The sequence below is a fragment of the Planococcus citri genome, chromosome 4 (assembly GCF_950023065.1).
Source record: "Planococcus citri chromosome 4, ihPlaCitr1.1, whole genome shotgun sequence".
NCBI classification, from domain to species: domain Eukaryota; kingdom Metazoa; phylum Arthropoda; class Insecta; order Hemiptera; family Pseudococcidae; genus Planococcus; species Planococcus citri.
This window is the reverse complement of record NC_088680.1, coordinates 44,478,941-44,505,797: the sequence shown is the minus strand read 5'-3', so window position 1 is coordinate 44,505,797 and position 26,857 is coordinate 44,478,941. Positions and strand designations below refer to the sequence as shown.

General features: G+C 34.1%; 1 protein-coding gene across 2 annotated transcripts in view; it reads right to left on the bottom strand.

The window, feature by feature from the left end:
* Nucleotides 1-23,284, bottom strand: part of LOC135842574 (protein patched-like) — a 41,144-nt gene extending 17,860 nt beyond the window's left edge. The window contains exons 1-2 of one of the 2 annotated variants that reach the window (XM_065360095.1): nucleotides 22,986-23,284; nucleotides 3,570-3,762 (exon numbers count right to left, since the gene is read on the bottom strand). In XM_065360095.1, the coding sequence (XP_065216167.1) occupies nucleotides 3,570-3,762; nucleotides 22,986-23,042 (250 nt within the window). In that variant the 5' untranslated portion in view covers nucleotides 23,043-23,284. Of the gene's footprint in view, nucleotides 1-3,569; nucleotides 3,763-11,997; nucleotides 12,439-22,985 lie in introns of those variants that run through there. The other variant, XM_065360094.1, reaches the window with a different exon arrangement.
* Between the last annotated feature and the right edge of the window lie 3,573 nt (nucleotides 23,285-26,857).

The window sequence follows — 26,857 nt, the reverse complement described above, 5'->3', positions numbered from 1 at the left end:
AATTTTGTGAAAAAAAATGAAAATATTCCCTTAAAACATTGAAAAATTCTCGAAAAAACCTGAAAAATGCCTAAATAAATACTTCTATGTTTTTATGGGTAGAATAATATGCGAAAATATACTAGAACAAATTAGACTCATTTTAATGGGAATTTTATGAATCGTAGATAGTTGAAAAATTCCTCATCTCCTATGCATACAAAAAACAATAATTTATGCTGTAGGATAAAAATTCGAGTCCTAATTATTGCATGAGTACCTAATTTGATAACTTTTGAAAAATTTGAAAAAAATTGATGAATTGTCAGAATTATGTTTGACTTTTAAAAATTCAAAAACATTAAAGTAGGCTTTTAGATTTCAAGTTTGGCATAATTTTTTCAAAAAAATTTTCCTTTAGTCACTCTCAAGTCTCAGGTATCAACCTCAGCAGCTAAGAAATCGATAAAAAAAACAGCAAAAGAATTTTTTAAAACTCAGTGGAAAATGATTGAATTTGATCAAACAGATCCGGACATTCCAATGAATTTAATTTGACCTTGATCAGGATCGGGATCAGATCTTGCAGAGAAGATTTGATTGAATTTGACTTGATTGATCTGACCATTCCTCGAATCCAATTATTGAATCTGAAAGATGTAATCAGATCAGAGTTTTGGTCGGATTGGATCTGTTCAGACCTGATCAGATCCAATTATTTCCCCTGAGACGAAATCTGTAGTGATTTTTGGACATTATTAACACTTTTAAGAAAAGAACATTGACTTTTTAGCAGTCTATGACTTTTGGATCAGCTCCAATTTTTTTTTGCTTACCTAATTGGGAACGAATGGAAGCTTCCCAAGCCCTCCCTCCATCTTCTGAGGTCAAGAATTTCAAAATTTCCAACTTGTCATGACAACATTAGATAAATATCTAATTAAGTAGCAATGTTGTTAATTTCAAAAAAAAAAAAATCGAACGAATGGTATACAACGATAGCCGTGTACCCCCCTCCCCCCACTTGAATAAAATTCAAAATAAAGAATAATTTTAGGGAGATTTTTAACATAATGTCATCACACCTCACCCCTCAACGGTTCTAAATTTTAAAATGAATGAAATTTTTATGGACATGATTTGTGACGATCCAATTATATATTCTCAAATTGATAATCAATAAAATGCCTAGGTACTTGTGATTTTCTTTTAAATTCGATAAGGTATACGTAACTAAATGATTTAAAAAAATTACCATCCATTTACTGGTCTACTATTCTGCTGCGAAATTCGCCATTGCTTTAGTTCAAGACTCCAAAACAAAAGTATCTCTAATTGAGTAAGTTTCATCGTAATACAAAGCAATATTAACTAAAAGATTCGTCGTAGTTGTGCAATAGGAAAAACCCACTGATCTAGGCAAATAAAAAAAAAATCTTTTAAAATTCTGAATATTGTAGAAAAATAGTATTCGCACTTGACAGCAAAGTAGTCGCCATCTAGCGGTCGAAACAGAACTACAACGAAACTAGGATATAATTTTTCGTTACATGTATTCTTATGGGAGATTTGCGATTTTCAAAAATTAATTAAAAATCGTGTAATTATCGTAGAAGTGTAATTTTTACTTCAAATGAATGTTTAATTCTTCTACTTTTTGAGAAAATTTATTACAATCTCTTAAACATGGTTTTTCTTGCAAAAAAATTGCACCGCATTTACAACGTATTTGGATTGTTTATTGTATCCTGAAATGCTGAAAAACATAGGAAGTGCAAAGCAATTTTTTCACAAGAAAAACAATGTTTAAGAAATTGTAATAAATTTTCTCAAAAAGTAGAAGAATTAAACATTCATTTGATGTAAAAATTACACTCCTACAATAATTACACGATTTTTAATTAATTTTTGAAAATCGCAAATCTCCCATAAGAATACATGTAATGAAAAATGTTATCCTAGTTTCATTGCTCGTAGCAGCGCGTAGCAGCGCTATCTATTGGGACTGTCAACTGCGAATGAACACACATACACAACATTTTCCGGAAAAATGAAACACCAGCAAGTAGGCCACCACTGAGTAAACTAACAATATAAAATTTGTCTACTAGCAGATATTTTGAAACGAATGGGAAAAAAATTCAAAAGCAAAAAACATCTTGAAATTGTGATACTGTTTACAAAAAGTAAAAGAGCCAGAGCCATAGCCTATCCATAATAATTCAACATTTTTCCTGTTTAACAAAAATTTCAAAAATTGATAAAAATATAATGAAATCGCCTCCATTTTTAAATTAGACAACCAAACTAGAAGAGATTTTCAAGCACAATACAAGAAAACATATAGATAGGTACTAAAGAAAGTTCTACGTACTCTACGTCCACACAACATAGAGATCACAAATTCGGATATCAAGTTACATAAAATTTTTCACGGCAATAAAAAGGTCATAAACACCGCGGAGTGAGCGACAAGTTGACCAAAATAGTAGAATAAAAAAATGGTGAAAATAATTGGTTCCATGTCTATGGCTATGGCATTGGTATGTAATGTACCATCTGCGTTCAGCATATACAACAAGAGATACTTATATAGGAGAAGAAGACATTTAAATCGTAAACATTTCTATTTTATATTCCTACACTTGAATATTGAAAATACAAACGAAGACTATGATACAGTTGGTGTTGAGACGCGAAGAGGGCAAAGACACAAAATTCTTCAAAGATAAGACTCTTTGAGAAAATATTCGCCGCGATTTATTGCCGATGCTCTTACCAATCCGATACATAATACCAAATCACAGATAGGTATATATAAGATTGAAACGTAGGTAGGTACGTTATAATACGTGGTCGCACCCGCAACACATAGAAAATTACCGTTTTTTAATAGCAGATAATGGTGAATGGTTTTTTATATATTTTATTTATCCGTTGAAGAAGATTTTTTTTTTCTTCATCGACCATCGAATCGAGGATCGTAGAGGAGCGTATAGAACTGTTGGGTTGTGAGGCTTTCTGGTCGTTCATTCGTATTGTTGGTAATTTACAAATAACCGGTGTCCGAGTGTAGGTAACACAGGCACACACCGGTGAGATGGAGGAGCGAGGGAGAAGATGGATATGGCGATGGTCAGAATACTTGAAAAATGGTGGACCACCTAGTCCGTATGCGTTCTGGGTGGTCCTCGAGCATTGGCGGACTTCTGACGGGGTTCTGCTTTTCTTGCAGGCATTCACGTTGTTATATTATAACTTCATCTGCTTTTTTTTTCTCTCTCTCTCCTATATACCTTTTATCTAAACTACCTGTCCTTCTTCATTTATATATTATGTAAACAATCGGACAATTAAAGTTTGATGCGTCTTATTCGTCTTGTTTACCTACCATAGGTAAGTATAGGTACGTCTCAATGCATAGATCTACCTGCATGTGCTTATAGGTTTTCAAAATTTTTATAACGCTAAAGGGCTCGTATATATAGTTTTCCTTTTTAGGGTAATAGAATATCCCCTATTCCTAGAGTCTAGCTATCATATCTTTTGCGATGTAAGCGATAAGTTAATGTAAATCCACCAATACATACCTTCGATCCACAATTGATCCACTTTTGAATGGATGATTGCTGATTTCAGACCAACGCATAAGCAAGCTAAGGCTAGTATAGCTACGAACAGCACTATTCCGGCGTTTCGATGTACATAGCTGCCCCAGTCAAATAACTTTTTCTGCACTCGCTTACGAAACCATAATGCTGATCTGTCTCCTTCCGCGTTACCCTGTAACAAGAGTTGAAAAATTGGTCAAATGAGTTGCACATAATATGATACTCGACGAGAGCTTCCAGTATTGGACCGTATTCTTACAACTACTACACTTAAATACTACAAATACAACTGAATCTTTCAACCGTAGGAGTAATTTCAAACATGTCATCGAATACGTAGACCATAAATCAGTACACGAAACACCTCTCTTGATAGAACCAAGCTGCACGAAAAAAAAAAGACACCAACCTCTACACTCAACGTTGTTGGCGCAGTAAGTAGATACATTATAATGAAGTACACGATGTGTAAAACGAGTATTATTTCTGTTAATTTGTTAACGAACGACGAACGTGATAAAGTACTGAGAATGAGAGTGAGAAAAAAAAGTGAAAAATATCTTTGTCAAGTAGGTACCTACGTGAAATAAAAACCTTTTGAAATGAACACGCATTTCTTCTACAATAATACTTACCAATAGTACGATCAACTTCAAAAAAAAAAAAAAAAAAACGTCTGGGAGATGCACATACTTTACTGGATACGGTAGATAGGTAAATCTGATGCCAAGTATTTATCACATTTCTCATTTACAAGTATCCATAATAAATTAATGAAGAGACCAGACTTAACATAATTGTCCACGTGGTCTAATAAATCAATTTTTCCGACAGACTGTTATTTCCCTCGAAGCGCAGAGATAACGGTAAGATTTCTTTTATTACACCGACAACCACTTAACTGGTTATCGGAAACCGCATCCATAAGGGTATCACGAAAACCAACCCCTTTTCTTCGATATAGTCTACCTTTTAACTAATTTCATTATAAATGTGCAGCAGAAAACACGCATCCGAATCCGAAATAATGGCGCGTTTTCAAGTGCATCGCGCATCCGTCATTTCAAACTTAATTACGGTGAAAAGGATTTTTCAAAAGATGCCATGTACTTCAAAATTCGTCAACTCACAAAACCACAAAACCAGAACCGACATCGTTCACAATGGAAAGGTGTCGCCATGTGGGATGCATTTTCGTTTGAAAAATACCAATCTACACGCGCAGATTTATGTTTCCGCGAAAGTTCAAAATGTCCTGCAGGTTTTATTTCTACACGGCCTCTATATATGTTTAGGTATCTAGCCGATAATCGAAACCGACACTAATTAACACTTTTAGATGAAATGTCTTCAACGAACATTCCGCAAGAAGGTCGACTTCCGGCAGAAATTCATAATAAGACAAGGAATTCGTTTTATGGCTTTACAGACGACTTATATGCACTCGTATGTTGATTATTTCCATTTCCAGTAAGGTAGGTAAGGTATAGTCTAAGTCTTGTGTGCATTCCACTTGGAATTACTGGGAAGTCTATTTTGAGATAGGGGCACGATGATTTCAATGGACGCAGATCATCCCTTACCGATACAGATTCAAAGCTGATGAAACAAAATCATGATTACATTTACGAATTTGCAATATAGGTACTCAAAGCTGAACACATGTCTAACTTAGTAAGGTAAAGTACCAGTTTTAAATCACCTTTTTTAAAAAATTCTCTGTAGGGCGTAAATTTAAACATTTTTCAAATTTTATCATCTGTGCTTGTAAAGGGAACCTTCCTCCACAAAATATAGGAAAACATTTTTTTTTCGTTCGAAACTGGAGTCTGGGGGGGGGGCAGTTTCGCAACCCTCTGAAAAACCCGGAACCGGGCCAGTAGCCCATTTGGCGGTTGCGGTTTTTTCACCCTATTGTAAAATTATGCTCATACAGGGTGCCCAGAAATATCGAGTATCCCTAAAAAAGTTTTTCATTAAAAATATAGGTTGGCAACGTGAAATAGATGCATATGATTGGTGGAATTTCATCTCTCCAGTCCAACAACCAATCATGAGCTATCATTATTATCATTCACTGTGACCAACCAAAGAAAATTTTTTAGGGGTACTCGATATTTCTGGGCACCCTGTACATCGATAGAAGGCAGCTTCCATAACAACCCATCACTGAGAAAAATTTCAATGTTTCACAGATAAAAAGTTACAGGGAAAAAATCCAAGACCCAAAAAGTACCCATCATGGATCAAAAATTCCCAATCCACAAGCGAGCCCTTATAAATTGAGGATGCATTTTAATTGCAATTTTTTAAAAATTTTTCCAACTCAACAAACTTACGTTAACATTTGGCTCCACCAAATGTTTATATTATTACCTATTACATTTCATTTGGAATTTGAAAGAGTAGCTAAAAATTCAATGAAAAAAATGAGTACCACTTGCGGATCAAAAATTTACGGGCCCGGTTGCGGATCAAAAATTTTAGGCCCACTTGCAGATCAAAAATGAATTCACGAAATTCCAATCAAATGCGAATGATTATCATTGCACATCATTAAACGATAAGTTATACATATAAGTATGTAGCCTGGGTTCGATATGCATTGACATAAATTTGGCGAATTATTCATAAATTTGATCGTGTTGGAACAAATGCCTATCGAATTGCTCACTCACATTCTCCACTCATGAAACATTGAAATTTTCAAAGAAGGCACTGCTCACTTCCCATTGAATCACTTTTTCAGAAAAAAATTGCACATTTTATATTTTTTTTGAATTTTTGAAATTACACATCAAAATTTTTACCCAAAATTTTTCACACAATTATCTGCAATTATTACTTTATCTACACCCAAAAAACTTTTTTTTGTTGAACTTGTTGTTTTTGTGCTGTATGGATGTCAAAGAAAAAGATATCACTTCGTATTTTCATTTTTCACAATTTGGAACGCCACAAAACGAAGATCCATAACTGGGTACGGGATCCTCAACTGGTACTTTACCTTAATTGAACTCATTTTGTGAAAATTTTTTGCAGAAACCTCCAGCAAATGTAAATATGCATCAGTATTCAGTATGTTTGATCCATTATTCATACAGGTCAAATATTTGTATACAGAAAATACTCGGTTCAGATTACATCTGATGAGATTCAATTAGGTCTTCCTTAATGGGCCTGATCTAGCCTGGCCAATCAGGTCAAATCAGATTTGTTCAGAACTGGTTTAATCCGATCAGGTCATCTGTGTTAGATCTGATCAGCTCCTAACGCTCCTTGTGAGGATTTTCAAAAAAATCTACTCCGATCAAACCTTTGACCAGACCAGATCCTGATCAGATCTAATCATTTTTGGCTGAGTTTTCACTGAAGACTGTTGTTTTCAAAATTTCAGTTATTACCAGACATATTGATACTGTTTTAACTGTTACAGTGTTACATATTATTTATTGGTATCTGGTTTCAATTACTTTGGCTTCCCTCTTGATTTCTTAGTTTTCAAGGAAAAATGATTGGATTCAATCAAGTCCGACCAAATCTGGAAATTCGATGGATCTAATTTAACCTGAACTGGTCGAATCAAAATTTTAATTGGATTAGCAGACCTGATCAGATCCATTAGTGGAGCTTGAAGACCTGATTGCATCTGATCAGACCTGAGCAAAAGGATACTCCCCGGATGCAATAATTATGATCTCAACATATCGGATTAGATCTGTTCAGACCTGACCAGATCCAATCATTGTTTACCCTCAATGAAGAGTCCAGATTGAGTTCTAACGTCCTTGGCTTCAACCAACTAATCAAATATTACAAAAACATGCCGAATCGCTGAAGACAGGCGCCTTTACATCTTTAGGAAATTCCAACAATCATTTGATCTCTGCCACTTTCCAGGAAACGCTTCCAAAACGTGCATCAAAATACTGGATATGTAATACCTAGATCTACACATCTTATATAGTTTTCGTTAGATGTTCTATTTCTTCCTTAGGGTTCCACGATTCATCTCATCTTTAACACCTTTCATCTATCGCCTGAATTTTTCCCTATTTTAAATTAACGCACCTACGTAAGAGGTACCTACGTGAGCAGGTGTGAACGCACCCGATCACCAATTCTACACACAATATTGTATTTCGGTTACAAATCTAAATTCTGTTCTAGTCGAGTTAGCACACATCACACATTCCAGGATTCCATCTGTGATAGGATTCGCGCAAAACGTCATATTTTCTATACATATAATTTCGAGACAAATTTTTCAAACTGATGAAAATTCTGGTTAGCACGAGATGATAGAGAGAAGAAAAAAAATGCATTTTTTACTAACGGAAGCGGTACCATCAATCGCATTCACCAACACCTCCCCGCGAACCTCGCGCCAAACATAAACAGCACGGAGATGAAGAGCGAAGCGCATAGCCAAGGTATGGAAAAAGGCGGCAGGCAGATGATTAAGACATTAGATTAGGATGCGGAGAGCAGGATGCGAGAGAGAGGAACGCACACTGAGAGAAATAGCCGATCTAGTGATGAGGAAAGAATGAAACAGAGTGAGATGAAGGTGTGGTGCGGCGAAAGAGGAGAAATAGAGAAGAGAACATGGTAATGGTACATTACATAGAGAGACGGTGAAAAAGAATAGAATAGGTTGCCAACCGGCGGTCGCGACACATGCGCTTTCCTCTCACCCCGTCGTCCAGATACGTAACTGCGCGGGTGGTCTACTACGAACCAATGCCGTTGAAATAGAAGCTTCGTTGCCACATATCGTCTCTACGTAGGCTGCATCCGTCTACGTAAACCAATGATACGTTTTACGTTAGACGTTAGGTTAGACTCTAGGGCGATTGTGATGTAAAGCGGAGAAACCTAGTTATTTTTCACGTGTCTTTTTGCGTTTTCTTGTATTCAAATTAACAAACTGTAAATAGGCTACATTGTACTATGTAGATAGAGATACTCTCGATGCGTATTGATTGCGGAGAGCAATACGTTATGATATATGATTCACCGTTAATTTCACACCAACATGCGATCTTACTCTTCACAATTCACATACTTTTGATGGTTATGCAATTACAAAATTATCTCAAACGTTGCCCGAATGTTAATAAGCTGGCGTCTGCTGGCGTAGGTATAAGTAGGTAACCGAAAATGAAAAATATACTCTTCACTGCTTCAAATATTTGCAAGCAGGTAAACATTAAACGAATGCTAAGAATGTGCTCAAAGAAAATAAATATTTACCTAGGTAATATGTAAAAAAAAAAAAAAAAAAAACCATTGAAAGTAGAATACATGATCTAATCAAACCAGATCATGCCTGATCAGATTTTTAGTCATTCCTTAGATCCATGCAGTTAGATCTGTTTAGACCTAATTAGATCCTATCATTCCCCCCTATAGAAATTGAAGAAGTGAAGAATGGGCACAATCCAATCAATATATACCTACAGATTTTCTTTACTCCAACTGAAAATACATAAGAGAGCTAAAATATTTTCTAAAATGCAAGAATTCGACCAAATTGTAAGCACCTGTTTCATACTTAGGAAGTTTCACTCAATTCAATGTAGTTTTTAGATGATTGTTCACATTTTAAAAAATGTTTTGAATGTTCAAAATTAGCTCATTCATATGTACTTATTATTACTTCTTTTCTATTCTTCGAATTTGAAATCAGTTCTCAACAGAGGAGGAGGAGAGGAGGAGGAGGTTGAACAGATGAATTGGACGAATAAATTTTCAAAATTTGACGACTGAAATTTCAGAATTGGTCAACTTGAAGTTTTGAAAATGAATTCTTCAAAATCAACAAATTTCGATTTTCAAAACTTTTTTGGAAACTTGCTTTAAAAATCACTTTTCTCCAAACATTAAATTGCTTCTCACTCTCACTCTTTCCATTTTTGAGATAAGCTATTCTGTGAAAGCAATGGCATCTTTCTTGTTCGCCATAAAAAGTTACACCAGAAAATGTGGTCAGAAATTTGAAATTCGGCAATTCGGTAACTTGTTCCTAAGCACCTTCAATTTCCAAATTAGACTGTTTCAGGAAAATCGAGTAAGTATTAGCCATTAGGTACAGCCCCCTCCCCCCTCCCCCCCTAACGGACTGTGTAATGCAGAAGTAAAGTATCATTTGGACTGGGCCCCGGACTCGCCCGGAGGGGCACTTCTGAAGCTACCCTACTGAGCCTACTTGAGTCAACTAGGGTCAACGTGGATGGCTGAGACGAGCAGACAATAACTAAATTTTTGTTGGGTGACTCTTTCCCCTTGCTTCCCCCTCGCTAGCGATGTCTGCACTGCCCAGTACCAAATCATCTTTCAAGACCTTTTCCTTGAATCCAAAACAAAACATCAAAATTGTGATGTTTAAGAGGAAGTAAGCACCTCACCTATCCAGAAATGAACAAGTGTTTACATGTACTCGAGGTGGCATGGCATCGGGCAATCACTCATCGCTTCATTCTTTTATCAATAAGTACCTACTTTGATGATAAGCAAAACAATAAGGCACTCCTCTTACCTACTTTTTCACCGGTCGTATTATAACTCCAAAAAACCGAATTTCTAAAACACAAGAATTTATCGTCGCAATAGCAAAGCATTCAACTGATTCAACAGGTGGAAAAAATCCAATTTCACCTCTCGAAATGAAAAATCTTCAATCACCAGATGAACCTGAAATAGTGAACATTGCACTATTTGGCAACGTCGCATAGCTAAAACGCTAGGAAACACAAGATTCGGCGAGTTAATTAACTGAACACGGCGTTAAGATTGTTCTAGGAGCTTATCAAAGGAAAATCAAGCGCGAATGATTAAACGAAACAATTCGAAACATATTCAATCCGAAGAACCCAAAGAAATGACTGTAATTATGTGGAGTAAGTACTTTGAGCGTACCTATTCAACTCGACGGCGTTATTTTCAACTCTAGACAAGCGATAAATCTTCAATACGAGGTAAAAATTCCACATTACTATAGATGATTGCACGAAATTACGACCAGATGATTTCAGATTCCGAATTCAAACATGTGTATCTACAAGATGAACGCAACTACATGATCAAAAACATCGTATATTGGCCTACTTCGAGCATTCGACTGTTACTATCTTGCGAATTCACACCATAACCCACGTTCGAGAAACGGGAATAGGTGATTTACATGAAAGTAAAATAGAAATACACGAGATGAACACTCCGTGCGATATGTATAAGTAGTAAGTATACCTGTTCAAATGGGTGGAACAGGTATATAGATATTTGTATTAATGGAGAATACCATTACAGGTAACATCGTTACACTACCAATAACTTGATGTTTTGTTGTCGCTTCGACGGCGTGAAAATATCAATTTTGAGAATCGATTATCTATATCACGAACGAAGTATCTAAAGAAGAATTCTATGTACAGCGCAACGAAAGGAAAGCATTCGAATAGCAAGTACTTGTACTCCAACTCTGATGTTATTGAACACCACAAATGAACTTACATCGAGTATTCTATTCCGGTTATTATGTAATGTTTCATGAAGTGAGAATACAAACGATAGAAAATTTCGTTGGCAGTCAAACAAGTTCAGCGTTCGGTTATCAACGAGTGTGTTTAGAAACCATTCTTTCGCGTAAGTTTACTATCACATGGTTCGTTCGAACTAAATATTCGCTCTGTTTTCGGCGTGTTTACGATGCGAATTATCTCGATGAACCTAATAAATTTCAACGAAACTCGCCCAAAATGTTCTCCCTCACTAGACCCCTCCTATGAGATTTTCCCCTGCTTGAAAATGAGCAAAATTTCATGCTTATATCCTGAAATGCAGGTTACTGCTTACTGTTTGCCACTGGACTATTTCTGATTTGTTTTTTACCCACGTTTGAAACTCAAAAATGAAAAATCGTCATCTTCCTGGCTTTTAATTTAGGTACTTTGCTTGAAATATGATTCTTTTTTTTTTGAAAAAAAAATGGCACATACGCGCCATTTTAGCGACTATTTTCTATAAAAGTTTCAAAATTTTCGGACCATCCCCTCCGAAGAACGAGATAATTTAGAATTTACAGCACATATGGGCACATTTCTCGCATTGGGATGGGAGGGGGGATGGTTTTACATCAAAACTTTGGATGAGTTTCATCAAAATGTGAGAAACTGTCGATTATACAATCTCATCCTGAAACGTTTTTTGCAGGAAGTTGAGAACTGAACACAGCTGTCCAAGTGATCACTGGTCAACGTTGGAATGTATTCGGTTAGAAAGTTAGATAACACATTCGCGCCAAGTTCCCGAAGATTGTTACCCTATTGTCGGAATACCACATTCTTATCATCATCCGGGTCAAGACTAACAATGTAGTAGGTAACTGATAACATTTTGAACAAACCTTTTTGATCTCACGAAGAGCAACGGCCGCATCAAGCCAACTAGGTCTCACATAGAGGTCGGTTTGATGAAGATCCAACACCATATCTCCACCACATCACTTTTAATTGTATTTTGCCGCATTTAGAACACCGAAAATAATATTATCGCACTTCACTTTGCGCAAATAGTATCGCGAACTTCACAGTGTAATGTTTACAAACAAATCGTAAATACGAAAGCGACGAGCAGCGAAGAAAAACGCCAACGCGAAGCAACGTGCATGATAGTAAACGAAGCACGATACGGATCTCTCGTCTCTCTCGATTCTCGCAGTCGCGATTCCAACAACACACCGGTCCAAACCACGAACACTGTAACCTCGAACAAGAGCAACGTTCGAATACCTAACTAAAAACAGCGCCGAGCTGTAGCATCGAAACGCTGTAAAACGTACAACAGGCGGTCCCTTCACATTAACCAGTTCTCCCTCCACTAACAGCCATGACCGCCATTCAAAAGAGCGACCACACAAGAACCGATGCCGGCACAAGAGAAATCAAGATACAAAACATCTTAGTTCTTACGAGCTTACTCACTGTCAGCATCAACCGTCAGACCACCCGCAGCAAGTACTTTCTATTCTAAATAAACCAACTCCTCCGGGGCCACCACAAGTACCCTCTACCCAACATCTATAAACTGAAAGAGGTTACACCAAAAGGATAGGTAGTAGATGATGTGTTCTTTTTACACGGATTTTGGATTGGTAGATTTTCGATTTTGAGAATCTGGATTTTGGCAAATTTAAAATCACGAGAATCGGAGAATCTGCTAAAATGTACTGCCTTTGAAAATGGATTTTAGATTTTACTTAACAAAAAAAGGCGTTTGAGGTTTTGAAAGTTGCTGAGTGGAAATTCAAAAAACGTGCAAAATTCAGATTCTCGTAAATCTACCAAAATCCGTGTAAGTAAAAAGAACACACCACAAAAACTATAAAAAAAAATAGATTTTGAAAAAACTTCCAAAATCCAGAATTCCTGCAGATTCTCGAAAATCTGCCCAAACCAAAATCCGTGTAAAAACTTGAGGAGAACACGAAATCGCCCACCAGCAGATGTGACGTCATCTGGAAGAGTTTAGGAAGCAGGTTTGTATGACAGAAATTGCGTTTTTCAACTTTTCTTAAAAATGAAGGGGTTGGGTGAAATGTTATCACAAAATTTAAAGACATTAAAAGTTACTATCGACTGGTATACATTTCAGTGAATTTTGTGCAACAATAACGATTTTATGGTCATTTTTATTTCCAGATTTTTACTGTACGCGAAGTTCAAATAGTTCAAATTGAATAAGTTACTCAAAATAACCAAAATGTTTAGAATTTTATGTTCTTTAATTTGATTTTTTATTTGAAGCGTTAGCTTTTATCATTCAAAACTTTCAAAAGTTATCAAAATTCAAAGAGTTGTCAAAATGTGCTGCGCGCAATAAAAACCTCACTTTGAATTATTATGGTTTTTTATTCGAAGTGCTAGCTTTTACCGTTCAAAAGTTATTCAAATTCAAAGTTACAAAAAAAAGTGAGCAAGTTTCGAGTGATTTTAATGTTTTCACAACTTTGCTCGTTAATAATTTAACTTTTGAACGATAAAAGCTAGCGCTTTAAGCAAAACCCCATATTAAAGAGCACACAATTTTAAACTTTTGGTATCTTAGAACACTTATCTGTGTGTTCACTGAAACTTTTGAATAATTTCAATTTAACTTCGCATACTTACAGTAAAAATTCGAAAATAAAAACATTTGTAAAATCGACATTATTGCACAAATCCTGATAAAATTTATACCAATCGATAGTAAATTTTATCATCTTTAAATTATGTTCTAATAAACTTTTTCCAAAATCCCCTTTTTTTGTCAAAAAAAATCGAAAAACCGTAAAATATCATTCTGTTGTCATTTTACCAAGGCAGGATCTTCTTTCAAGTGACGTCACACGCATGGTGCGGGAAGAGGGACGGTGTCGCTCCGTTTTTTCACGCAAAACTGGTTTCGGTGTAACCTCTTTCAGTTTATAGATGTTGCCCTATACCGACCATGTAGGTAGGAAGAGGTACCTAAGGTAAATCCGGGCAGAGTCCTTTTTATCCTATACATAATATAATTTTTTCCAACGTTTTTTTCTCTCCTTCGATTTATGTATTATTTTGGCGCTAAAATTCTTTCATATTGATGGAAATGAAAACCAACAGGAGATTATACCTACCTACACGTCTACGACCACGAATAGTACGTTTTAACAGTTGGTTCAGGTCAAAGTGGAATAGATAGATACATTCGAAAGATTGCCATACCCCATGCAGTACAACTATGTCTACATACGATACTAATTTTACAACATGCGCACGTGCATTACGCTTACATCTCAATCAGTACAGTGAAAAAGCTACCGAAAATCTGGTCAGTTGTTTAACAACTGATCAACTGGACCAAATTTTAGACAACTGCGTCGAACGTCTCCAGTCTCCTCGCTTCACTTCGAGATATTTTCGATCATGATGCTCGACGACGCTAAAAGTAACCTAAAAATATAAAGTGCCGTTTGGTCTAGTTTTATGCAACTCTGTTCAATTAACAACTTACTTTACGCTGGCACTATTTTAATCAATGAATGAATGAAGTTGGAGTAGAACTGACGTCAACGTATTCGCATTCGTAAATCAGACTAAATAGAAAACATAGTACTCGTCATTTCTTGCAAGTAAATACTGAGTCGAGTCTACCCTACAAAATTTAAAACAGCAATTTACTGTAATGATGATGAAGTAAGTTGGCGTTTACAGCAGATATACCTATTTACTTGATGAATTAAACTTTTCTGTTCTGGCAAATGGCTTGCCGCATTAAATTATGCCACCCAATTTTTCTGATAGTTCCGTATAACCAATTAACGAGCACATTAGGCTTTATTAAGTTGTTCTTGTTTTCATTTCACTGTATAAATAAGTATTTGAACCATAAAAATTTTAATTCGAGTTATTTAAATAAATGAAAACTGTGTTACTGTACAAAATGCATTATCAAGAATCATGTTGTAGGCAGCTGGGTACGAGGGCCAGATTTAAATATTTTGGTTACCCAATGTCCCCTCCCAACCTTCTCGCCACAAAAAAGGGTAACATAGCAGACAGATTTTTGACCAAAATAGAAGAAGTCGTAAGAATATAAAAAAAAACTATCAATACAAATTTCAGTAGCTGAATTTTATTTTTCAATTTTTAATAATTTTTTAAAAATTCAGAAAATGCCTACATTTTTCGTTTCAAAATATCCAAATTTTATAAAACCGAGATAGAAAGCTGAAATTTGGTTCATTCTATATTTTTGACCTTTCGAATCGATTGATAATGATTTTGACTATTTTAAGTCCCTCCTGCAGATTTTTATATTTTTCTGCGAAAACTGTAAAAATCGACTCTAAGTTACTCCAAAAGGGCTTGACGCTTGAAACTTATCATCAATCAATTCGAGAAATCAGTACTAATGACAGTGATACATAAACCAGACCCCAATTTCATCAAACTTTGATTTTTGCTCCAGGAAAATATCCATTCAAAGTTTATTCAAAAACTGGCTACAGGTAGGGCTTTTTTGTGGGGGCACGTGGATGCCCCCAAAAAAAAGTTTCAATTATAATATTGAATGATTGTCATAAAAACTGAAAAAAATTCAGCAAAAAAATGAAAACGTGCCCCCACATAAAAGAAGTTACCAAAAAAAGGCCTGGCTGGCTAAGTGGCTATTGGTAAATTGAAAAATAAAATTTAACATCAAAAAATTAACTTGGTGTAGTATTTTTGGACACCTTTTCAATTTAAAAAAAAACACAATATCCACAATTTATATGCAGTTGATTAGAAAAAAAAAAAATATTTGAAGTCGAGAAAATTGAAAAAAATATAGGTAGTAAGTATTGAAATTGATTTTAGCCCTAATTTTTTCCATTTTTAAATATGTAATTAATTACGAGTTGTACATAGAACAAACATAATTTACAAACTTTCTTTTCTGTCAACTAGAGATTTATCCCAATTAAATTAACAGAAAATTTAAAAAAATAAATAAAACTATAGAGATTTCAACTTTTAAGAAATCAAAAAAAAAAAAATGAAAAAAGTCATGTTTTTTGCCAAAAATTACGCAAACGTTTTTTCTTTTATAAAACACTTAACCTACAAGAAATTTTCGTGTCTTCCATTATTCTTCATCAAACATTCGAAAATCGTTGATTTCCTTCTTTCAGAATTTTTATTTTTTATTTTTTTTCAATCATTTTTTCAAGTTTCCGAAAAAAAAACCATTTTGACCTAAAAAATGTAATTATTATCTTCCCCACCCCAGCCACGTTTTTCTCTCATCGTCTTCAAAAATTTTGCTTTTTTTGTCAATCATCATCAATATCGGCTTCCTTCTGCGTCCCTATTTGTATTGGCTTACGTATAAAATATGAATGGAGTTTGTTTTCAGACAAGAATGAAGCACTTATAACGCAGAAAAAAAAAACAACAACAAAAGTCAATAATTACGTACAATGTTCATGTATCGCGTATACGCAGAGATGGAACGATTACCGATTATAATCGATTATAGCCGATTATAATCGGCCGATTAAAATAATCGGACAGCATCGATTAATCGGCCGATTAATCGAATCTTGGCGCTACCTATATTGTACTAATATTTCAGGCTTTTTCATTGGTCAATGGTTAAGTTGCAATGGGCCAAGGTACCGATCGTTCCGCATGACGTCATGTTTTGCTGTGTTTGGCCGTCGATTTAATCGACCGATTAATCGCCGTCGATTAATCGATTATTTCCGATTATTTTGAAGAAAATCATCGATGTAGCATCGATTATAATCGATTCCATCTCTGCGTATACATGATACCTACATGAATATATCTACCATCAATAATCAAATTTCGCTTAATCTACGAAATAATCGCCGTTTAATATACCCGTTGAACTAACGTTGGGTGTGGTTCTACATCCTTCTTGTACATATATCCGCCCCTATCAGCTTTATCTTAAAGTTAAATGAAAATACAATACGGCGATGTACACAAGATCCATCATAATTGATAGATCCAGTGGCCGTTTCCCTACAAGTAATGAATAGAATAAAGTGGTAAAGTAAGCTACATACCGTTATTATAATATGTACATAAATATACCTACGTACGTGGATTTTTTTTTAGATCAACTTCTCGTATACCTATTACCTACCTATACTATAAGAACTCGTAGATACTCGTACATGTACATTGTACATTGTACTTTGTATGAGCATGTAAAAATACCAACTTTGAAAGATTAATACCCTATACTTGTGTAGGTAGTTGGTTTGTTTCAGATTTTTTACCATGAAGAGTACCTTCTGATCAATTTATTTCCTGGGATTTCAATAGAGTCATTTTATGTTATCAGGCTGGAAGGACGAAGGAGCCAAAAATGATAGATACTCGAAAATAGGATCCACATTTTGAAATCAAAAGGAGGAGGAGTATCAATAATTTTATGATCGAAATCATTTTTTCGGTTAGTATCTATAAATTTAATAAGTATTGACAATTTTTCGAAAAAATATTGTTTTTTTTTTTTAATAGTACCTAACACGATTTAAATTATAGGTGTTTTTCAACTTGACAAAAATCTTCTATAATGAAACTCATCAAAACCGTGGACTTAAACGTTCATCTCGCTGTCACTATACACACACAAAGTTGATTTATTAGCTTACGCTTTTACAGTCATAAAATAGTTTATAACTATAGTCGATCACGAGATCGAATTATAGCATCGCATAAACCGTGAAAAAAAATGCAAATTCACAATTCGACCCAACATACTCGTAGGTATTAACTTAATTCATTTTGATTCTTTTTAAGATTTAAAACTGTTATATTAGATGAGATGGTTCAAATGGCGGTACTTTATGCGCTGAGGTATAAATGCTGAAATGCTGGTGGCTTCCAGTTTTAAATAACTGCCTAACATCAAGTTTGTAACGATCTACAAGCAGGTTGTAGACCATTCGTCCGATGTATTCACATAATTGGGTACGTATTGTTGTTGTTTGGTTTTCCTTCACGATCGCTCTTTTATTCGACGTGTCTATACACTATTCAGTAGTAAATAATATTGTACCATTCCAAAGTTGGCATTTGTGAAAAAAAATAATTGAAATAGCTCGGTTGAGATGTGTTAATTGATAATTCCGATCGACATGTACGCGGTCCGCGGATTCCTTTTTGACGCAGTTTTTTTCTCCACTTTTCTTGGAAGCCCAACAAATGACTCGAATGTTTTGAATAATTTAACTAATTGTTTTAATCGTGTGTGCGATGCTTACAGGGGGAATAAAATCAAAACCTGGAATACCTAACGCATTATCGGCCTACGCTCTTCCAACTATTACAACAGGTAGGTACTAGGTACCCCTTTAAAAGAAGCCATAGGCGTTCTTCGTTTGTATGTGTAAAGTATCTAAACGTATAATGATGCAGTATACACGTTATTAAAGGCAGAAACGTACCGGTTATTGATTAAATAAAGATTTAAATAATTGCATCGACGCATCCGGAAATTCATTTCGTACCGCTCGGCATTTTTTTCTCCATCTCTCGTATGGATATAGGTACATATACCTGCTCAGGTACCTTCCGACAACAACAATGCAATCAGAAACCCCTCCCATCGGTGGTTTATTAAATTTCAAAAAGAAAATTCTGACAGTTTACAAAACAATACCGCCGGTGAAGATGAAATACGCAGACGCCAGATGAAACTGGTTTTTATTTAAGATTACGACTACTAGTCTAGCTTAATGAGTTATATTATGGCTCAGCATGATGAAGTATTAAAGCTGAAATATACCTTTAAACATATCGATTGCAATTTTCCGGGTGGCCTGTGGCCAACTAGTAACGTCAGCTCGCTCGTATCAAAGATTACCTCAGTTATATGGTCAGGTGCTGACCAAGTGAAAGGGCAACATGCTGCGTACACGTAGAACAATTACGAGATGGAATTGAATTTTGGAAAACTGTAAGAAAAAAAAACAACGTTCATTTCACGAGTAACACGGTGTAGGTCTGTGTGCGTTTTTTTTTTTTTTTTTTTTTTTTACTTCTCTCTAATAAATATCTTGGATGTAATTTCGCGTACACAGAAGCCATCCAGCTGAGACAACCTGTCACGTAGCGAAGAAACTTTTGTACGCAACGGTAGCAAGCATTTTAGTAGCATTAGTAGCCAAGTCTTTGTTTGACTTTTCTTATATGTACAACTGCTGAGCATTTCAGATCAATTTCAATGCCTAAGTAACGTGCGATCTGCGATCACAACCCAAAGAGAGACAAATCGAAAAATATCGCCATCGATGTATACCAAATGAGCGAAAAGAAAACGTAAGCTAATTTGGTTAGTAGAATAGGTACTACGTAAATTTTCGAGATCCATTTTCCAACAGGAGTCAAATACGAGGGTTTCCTTTTTAGATGAAATTAACACGTTAAAGGCAAAAAAGGACCTGTGTAGTAGGCCAGGGTTTAGATGCCATATGGTGACCGTGGTGACCGAATCCTTCACCTTTCGAATACGTTGACCGCCTGGTACGAATACGTCGATCGATCTGTGGGTTCCCATAAATCACATTCGTGTTCACGATTTCGTAGTAAGTGTATTCTTTCTTTAAACCGGTTTGGCAACCCTAACGTTAAAATTTTTAATTCAAGTTTTTTTTACCAGGTATTTTCCTCATTCCTAGATGTTGCGGGATTACGACATTATTAACAAAAAAAAAATCACTTGTTTGCAAACAACAAAAAAATTTTACCATCATTTCCATCTTTCTAGGAAAATTAGGTGGTTTATTAGGTTTTTTGGAATAACGATCGTAAATTAATTGTTGGCAGAATATTCATTAGAAGACTGAAATTGAGATCACCTACTAGATTTATGATGAGTATACTAAGTCAAGTTCACTCGATGAATTAAAAATGAAACTTATCAACATCAAAAGCAGAGCAGCATAGTTGCTTCATTATTATTCACTCCGATTTAGAGATAGCTATTCCAGATGAAGAATGAATCACGTTTGATCGGGAACTCCTACAAACTATAGAATATACTTCCAAACAAACACGTATGCAGTAGAAGTAACATTTTGTAAAATTCTTCGGCAAAGAGAAACATGAATTCGTGTTCTTCTTCAAGCGTGGGTGTTACAGAGGGAAAAGAAAGGGGAATTTTTTTTCTAACAGGTTTAGAGAAAAGAAAAGATCTCGCAATAAAACTAAAGTACTATAAATAGTATCTGGAGGTTTCCCAATTAACAGGAAAACGTTCGAACTGACAATCAGAAATTGAAAGATCATCTGGAATTAAACACCAAACCGACAAAACGGAAATAATGGTGCTGAATTTCGTTTTTTGATTTTTTTGAAAATTTTATAAAATTTCAACTCTGTCGATTTTTTATTTCAAAAATCAAACTGAGACGTTGAGCAGTAACCGAACTCTCAAATCGATTTTTGAATAGCTCATCATTACAATCCCAATGCCCTTTTGAAGGGGGGGGGGGGTGATTCAAAATTGATTAGCAAGAAATCCTCGTATGTACATTTCATATAGCCCATATAGGTATTTTACATAGCACTGAAGGGCAGAAAACAGAACTGTCTGAATAATGAATATTAAAAGTATGTTTTTTGGTGTATTTTTCACTAATTACTCGGGTATTTAAATCGGTTTTTTTTTCTTGTATTGTAAGGATTCAAATATTTTATCTTTATTATTATTTGACGATTTCAAACGATTTTTGAAACGTTCTTTTTTGTTTTATTCATGATGTGAATTAAATTTTTGGTGCGTAGTTTTAGTGATTGACAAAGTTCAATGACATTTTGCAAAAAAAGAAAATATTTCATTGAAAAAAAAAAAAAAAAAAAAAAATGGAAGAAATCGAAAATTAGATTTTAAAAAAAGCGAACCAAAACCAAATCAATCTTTGAACATGTTTTTCTCGAAACCAAATTTTTTTGAACTTTTTTCAAGGCCGTCAAAATGAAATGTTTAATTTGACAAATGGAGCAAAATAATCGCCAAAAAAATGGATTGTAGGGCAATTATATTGTGATTTCGCTGAATACAAATCTAAAATTTATATTACGATTTTTTGATTGGAAAAACGACCTATCATTTTTTTTTTCATTTTTGTTGTATACATTATTTCGCTATTGTATTTTTAAATTTTTAAAAATGAGCAGCTGATTTTTCTCATTTTCTGATTAACAAACTTTACTTACCAAGTGATTTATACCCCCCTCCCCCTCATCACCTCTCCCCCCAAGACTTTGAAATGAAAGAAAAATGTGTAAAACTTGCAATAACATTTTTTATAATAAGCATCATGAAAATTCATCAAAATTTTTATGAAAAAAGAGGAAAATTCAACTTTTTGGTAGGTTTTAACAACATTAAAATACATTTTCAAGAAAAACCGATATTTTTGTAAAGTTTATTTATTTTAGAGTCTCCTATTCTTTTTTTTCAAAAATAAATACCAAAAACAGCTAGGTAGGTAACATTTTAGCCATTTTAACAGCGTTTAATCAACCATCAAAAAATTAATTTTACCATCGACTAATTTTCGATTTTTTTTTTTTGAAATATTTTCCCATTAGGTAACTATTTAAGTCCTTTAAAAATTTTCTTTGATCACTAAAATGGGTCTACATTCGCGTTATTTGAAAAGTATGAAGGGAGAGAATGAAAGTTGTAGAATATACATATATAGGTAGGAGTGATGGAGTAAATACATCATATATGTATGTAGTAAATTGGTATGAAATTCTGATTTCATACATGTTAATTTCGTCTCTTCCCTTTCTTTCCCTTCTCTTCTCTTTTCCTTTCCTTCCACGACCCCCAAATTTTCAAAATTTAAAAAAATAGACAGAGAAAAAACATAAATTTGGAGAAAATTCCAATTACAAAAATGAGTATAGGTATATAGGTAGGTGCAAAAGAATATTTCAATGAGGTCTTTTCAATTTTTTAAATATTTTCCCCAGTCAAAGGTAAGGGCGAAAGATGTCATATTTTAAAATTTCAATCCACTTCCCAAAAATCTGGCTCCATAAAAAAATTTATTTTATTAAAATGGAATACCTACCTAAATATATTTATTTTAAAATAATCACTTTACCCACCTCGCTTAACTCTTCACAATCGCATCAAACCACCAAACATCTCTTTCAAGCATCTCGTACCTAAGTATTTCTCACAGATACAAATCCCAATTTAATACTGACTCATCTTATCTCCTGTACAAGTATAATAAGCGCATGTTTAATGGAAAGCCGTTGTCAAAAACGCATTTAAAAATATAATAAATTTTATCTCACATATGTAGACCGGTGATGATTGTCGGCGAGCTCAAAAGTAAGCAATGGAAACACGTGAAATAATTTTAAAGTGCTAATTTAAGTTGAAACGCATAAAGAAAACAATTTGTACTTGTAGTTTACATCCTGAAAAGAATCAAAGAAAGGCTCAATATGCGTGACTATATCGTACGAGTTTATTATTCTCTGTAATCTCAGCACAGACTGAGGCAGATGCTGCACTATGGTAATAATTCCAAAGAAAACAACGTTTCAAAAAAAAAAGCATAGCCTAACGTTATGCAGATAAGTAGGTCCAGGATAAGTAAGTACCGTGTAAGTTTCGAGTATGTGTGGGCCATGGGGTAAACGGTGAGAAACAAAATGAGCATAATAAATCATTCAAGAGGGTGAGCATTTAATAGTGATGAAAATGGTGAGGGATTATTTCAACGTATAAGAGACTCGTTGAAGATGGGAAACAATTCTTATAAATGCTACATAAAACTCATCTAAAAAATTTTTCAAAAAAATTTAAAATTATTTAAAAATTTACCTGTATAAGATACGTTGTTGATCGATACTTTTCATTTCCTTTTTTCGACCAAATCATATTTTTTTCACGATGGAATCACTTACAGAAAAAAAAAACAACACTAACCCAATTTCACGATCACATAATCACTTCACTTACACAGCACACATCACGACGAGAAAATATTTCGATAAGAATTTTCACGTATTTGAATTGAAACATCGCGAAAAAATTCGATTAAAATGCGAAGAAAAAAACGTCGGAGAAAAAAATAACCAAACACCGAACTGGTTTTTACTTTTTAGCGCGGTTATCAGTCAAGTTGAGCGTTTCTAGAAGACTACAACAATGTTCAGCGCGCACGTGTATCATTGGGTCTGGTTAGAAACTTGTTCGTTGGCTACTGTATTGATAAAATGTAAATCTTCCCGCGTCTTTTGTTTCTTTTCATGTTCGCCCCCCACTCTTTGAGATTTTTCGATCATTTTTTTCAGCTTTATCATTATGCCGTATAAAGATAGCGGGTTAGATGGGACGAATTTTTATTTTTTTGATAGATTAAGGTTACTCATGAAGTTGTAGATGAATAATTTATCTTTGCAGAGCTACAAATGGTTCTCCATTAGGGTCTCAAAATTGGAATTTTCGTTTTCTGAGGCAAATTGAGAAATTTATCATTTTCAGAGAAAGAAAATTTATCTATGCTTAATAATTTGTTCAGGTATTCCAAAAAGTAATGAAAAAAATACTTGAAAAAAAAATTCGAACGTTTTGAAACACCACTAAAATTCAACTAAATTGTTTTCTTTTTCATATTCCATCTGCAGAACAGCTTATATCGATTCTTCGCTCAATCTAAATTTTGCATTTTTATTTTTAAAACAATTTTTGTTTCATAATACATAATAATTGATCATTGATGACTTCAAAAACGTTCAATTTGTTTTTGAAATTTCAACTTGTGAACTTGAGTCTTGAATAGGTATTGTTTTCAGTGTTTTGGTGTCTGTGTATAATTTTTTGCATAGGAGTAGATGTTCCTAATCTGTCTTCAACCCTTCAACATTCTATATGAAGAGGAAGAAGCATTTCTGCAAATCTGACCATTTTTTTTTTTTTTTTTTTTTTTTAAATTACCATTTTAAATACTATAGAAATACGATGGAATGATCACAAAAGTATAAAGAATCTTTTGAATTATTCGGCTTAGTTTTCAAAGAAATTTGGATTTTAGGAAAGAACATGTTCAAAATTCTTTCCAACTCAAATTTCGCTGAGTTCTGAGTTTCTGATTAAGTATTGTATGGCAGATATTTAAACATTCGGAAAAAAATAGATCAATTACAAATTTTTAGAATATTAATGTGATTTAACAATATTTTGTTCAACTTTCAAGAATTTTGAAAGTAATTAGTTTGGTTGTTTATTTTCATTGAGTTATTTTTTACAAGTTCTCGGTGCTTTTTTTCTAATTTTCTTGCCAATGATTTGCCTTTGATTGTCTGATTTCCTGGTGTTTTTTTCTCAGTATTATTAATTTTTCAATCATTTTTTTACGCTGTTTTTTCAAAGTAATTTTTCACTAATTTTCTAGAGATTTTTAAAGGAATTCTCTATTGATTCTTTTTCATTATTTTTACACCAATTTTTTCCTGATTTCTTATTGATTTCTCAGTGGTTTTATTTTGAATTTTCGAGTCATTTTAAACTAATTTTCTAGTAGCTTTCTCCTCATTAAGTGTCTCGTAATTTTTCAATACGTGCCAATTTTCCTGTGTTTTTCATTATTCTCTCATTTTTTTTTTTTTTTTTTCAAAATGCTAATCTTGTAATTTTTGTAAAAAATATTTTTTGAATTCCCTACATATAAATGTTCAGTCATTTTCAAACTCATTTTCTAATGATTTTAAAACCAATTTTTGCATGATTTCGCTTCAATTGTCTGGTACATAATTTTTTTCACCAATTTTCTAATAATTTATTTTCTAGCAGTTTTTTTCTGGTATTTTCTAGTAATCACATCACTGATTTTCATTTCACTTTTATCAAATACCTACTCATTTTCATGTCATTTTTGCAGATTTTTTTTCAAAATTTTTCCAGTTTTTCAACCAATTTTTCAATATCTTTCAAACATATTCTATATAGCAATTTTCTAATGATCATCCTGAAATTGTCTAGCTTATGACGTAATTTCCAACAATTTCTTCCTCCAATTTTCCAGTGATTCATCATTGATTTCTCGTCGACTTTTCTAAACATTAATTTTCTGTCATTTTTTCATTGTTTTTTTTCTAGCGATTTTTAAAATTAATTTCCTGGCGATTCTTTTCTAATCTCGCGATTATTTTTCGGTCAATTTTCTAGTGATTTCTCACTGATTTTCCAATGACTTTCATTAAACTTTAAAACAAAGGCAATTATTCTGCTAGTAAAATGTAAGCCACGTTTAATGTACTCGTATAAATGATTTAATTTTTATGTAGGTAGTTTTAATTTTTTTTTTCTTTATCTATTCCTTCATTTGATTGATTTTGTTGTTGCACCTGACTTTTTCAATACAACAAAAGCTGTCAATTGCAAGCAATAAAATAAATTTGAATTTTTGATGTTTTTTTTTTTTTTTTTTTTTCAAATTAATATTGGTCGAATTTGATGGTACCTTGTTAAACTTAGTTGTTGGAGATGACTTAGATTTTTTCATGAAATTCAATCAATTGAAACGTCAGAAATTTGGGTAGGTATTGCAGTGGTTTTTGAACATATTTTTTCAAAAATCCACCTTTCGTTGAAATCGAAATTTACCACTTTGAGTATTATTATGGAAAGTAAATGAGACTTGATGGAGAAGCAAGTCGAAAGGAAATAATTATTGGAATGGGGGCAGGAAGGGTAAGAAAGCAAAAATCATGAGCTACCTACAAATTTTTGGTTCCCTGATCCTACTGAGAAATGCATGAAATAGCTACTCGCGACTTTGCTCGTAATGCATTTCGAGTTATAAAAATTAAATTTTGATTATTTCTTAGCTGGACTCCAACCTTTTCAGTTTCAAAATTGATTCTCTGTCAGTTTTGAAAGGGGCTGTTAGCTTTATAATCAGACCTATAACAAGATTCGGTTCTACATTCAATGACTTTACCTATCTTGTACAGGATATTAAGATGTCAGATTTTATTTCTACATTTCTTATACGATTCGTTGTATCAATATCAACGCTCACGATATCTTATTAAAGAGCAAAAAGGCAGTTTATGCTTTAGGTATTTGATTCTTGTCTGTTTATGAATAGGGCATTATAAACTCTGCATTCGCGTAGATACCTACCTATAAATGAACCATTGAACTGTCGCAATTCTGCACATCTCTGTTAAAGAATCCGCGTACGCATTTCCCTATACTAGACCTTATCTAGGTCTAGATAGGTATAGTACAGAACTACAGAATATACATACGCATAGAATTGAGCTGCCTGCGCCAATACAGTCGGATATATTCTCACAGATTTGCCGATTTATCTTAATTTATGTTCGGACGTTTGACATGAGCGACAATCTGCGATGACTTTTTTCATGATTATAGGGTGAAATGGCCCCATCAAAGGTGGCTTTATCAATGCTACTACGATACTATAGCATTTGTCAAATCACACAGAGCATTATGTACGTTATGATGACTGAGTGTAGATACGGCGGAGCGCCGCCGCGCCGCGGCCGCGGTATATGTACGGTGTGCCCCAATATGCAATAATCGGAAGAGGTGTGCGTGGAGACGAGATGAGGGGCTGTGAAGTACGGTTGACATCTTCTCTAATCCGGCGTGAATGTTTAAAAACTTACCAAGTGTGTGGTCCTCATTCGTGTTGGGTGGTCTGAATTTTCAACATGGGTGGT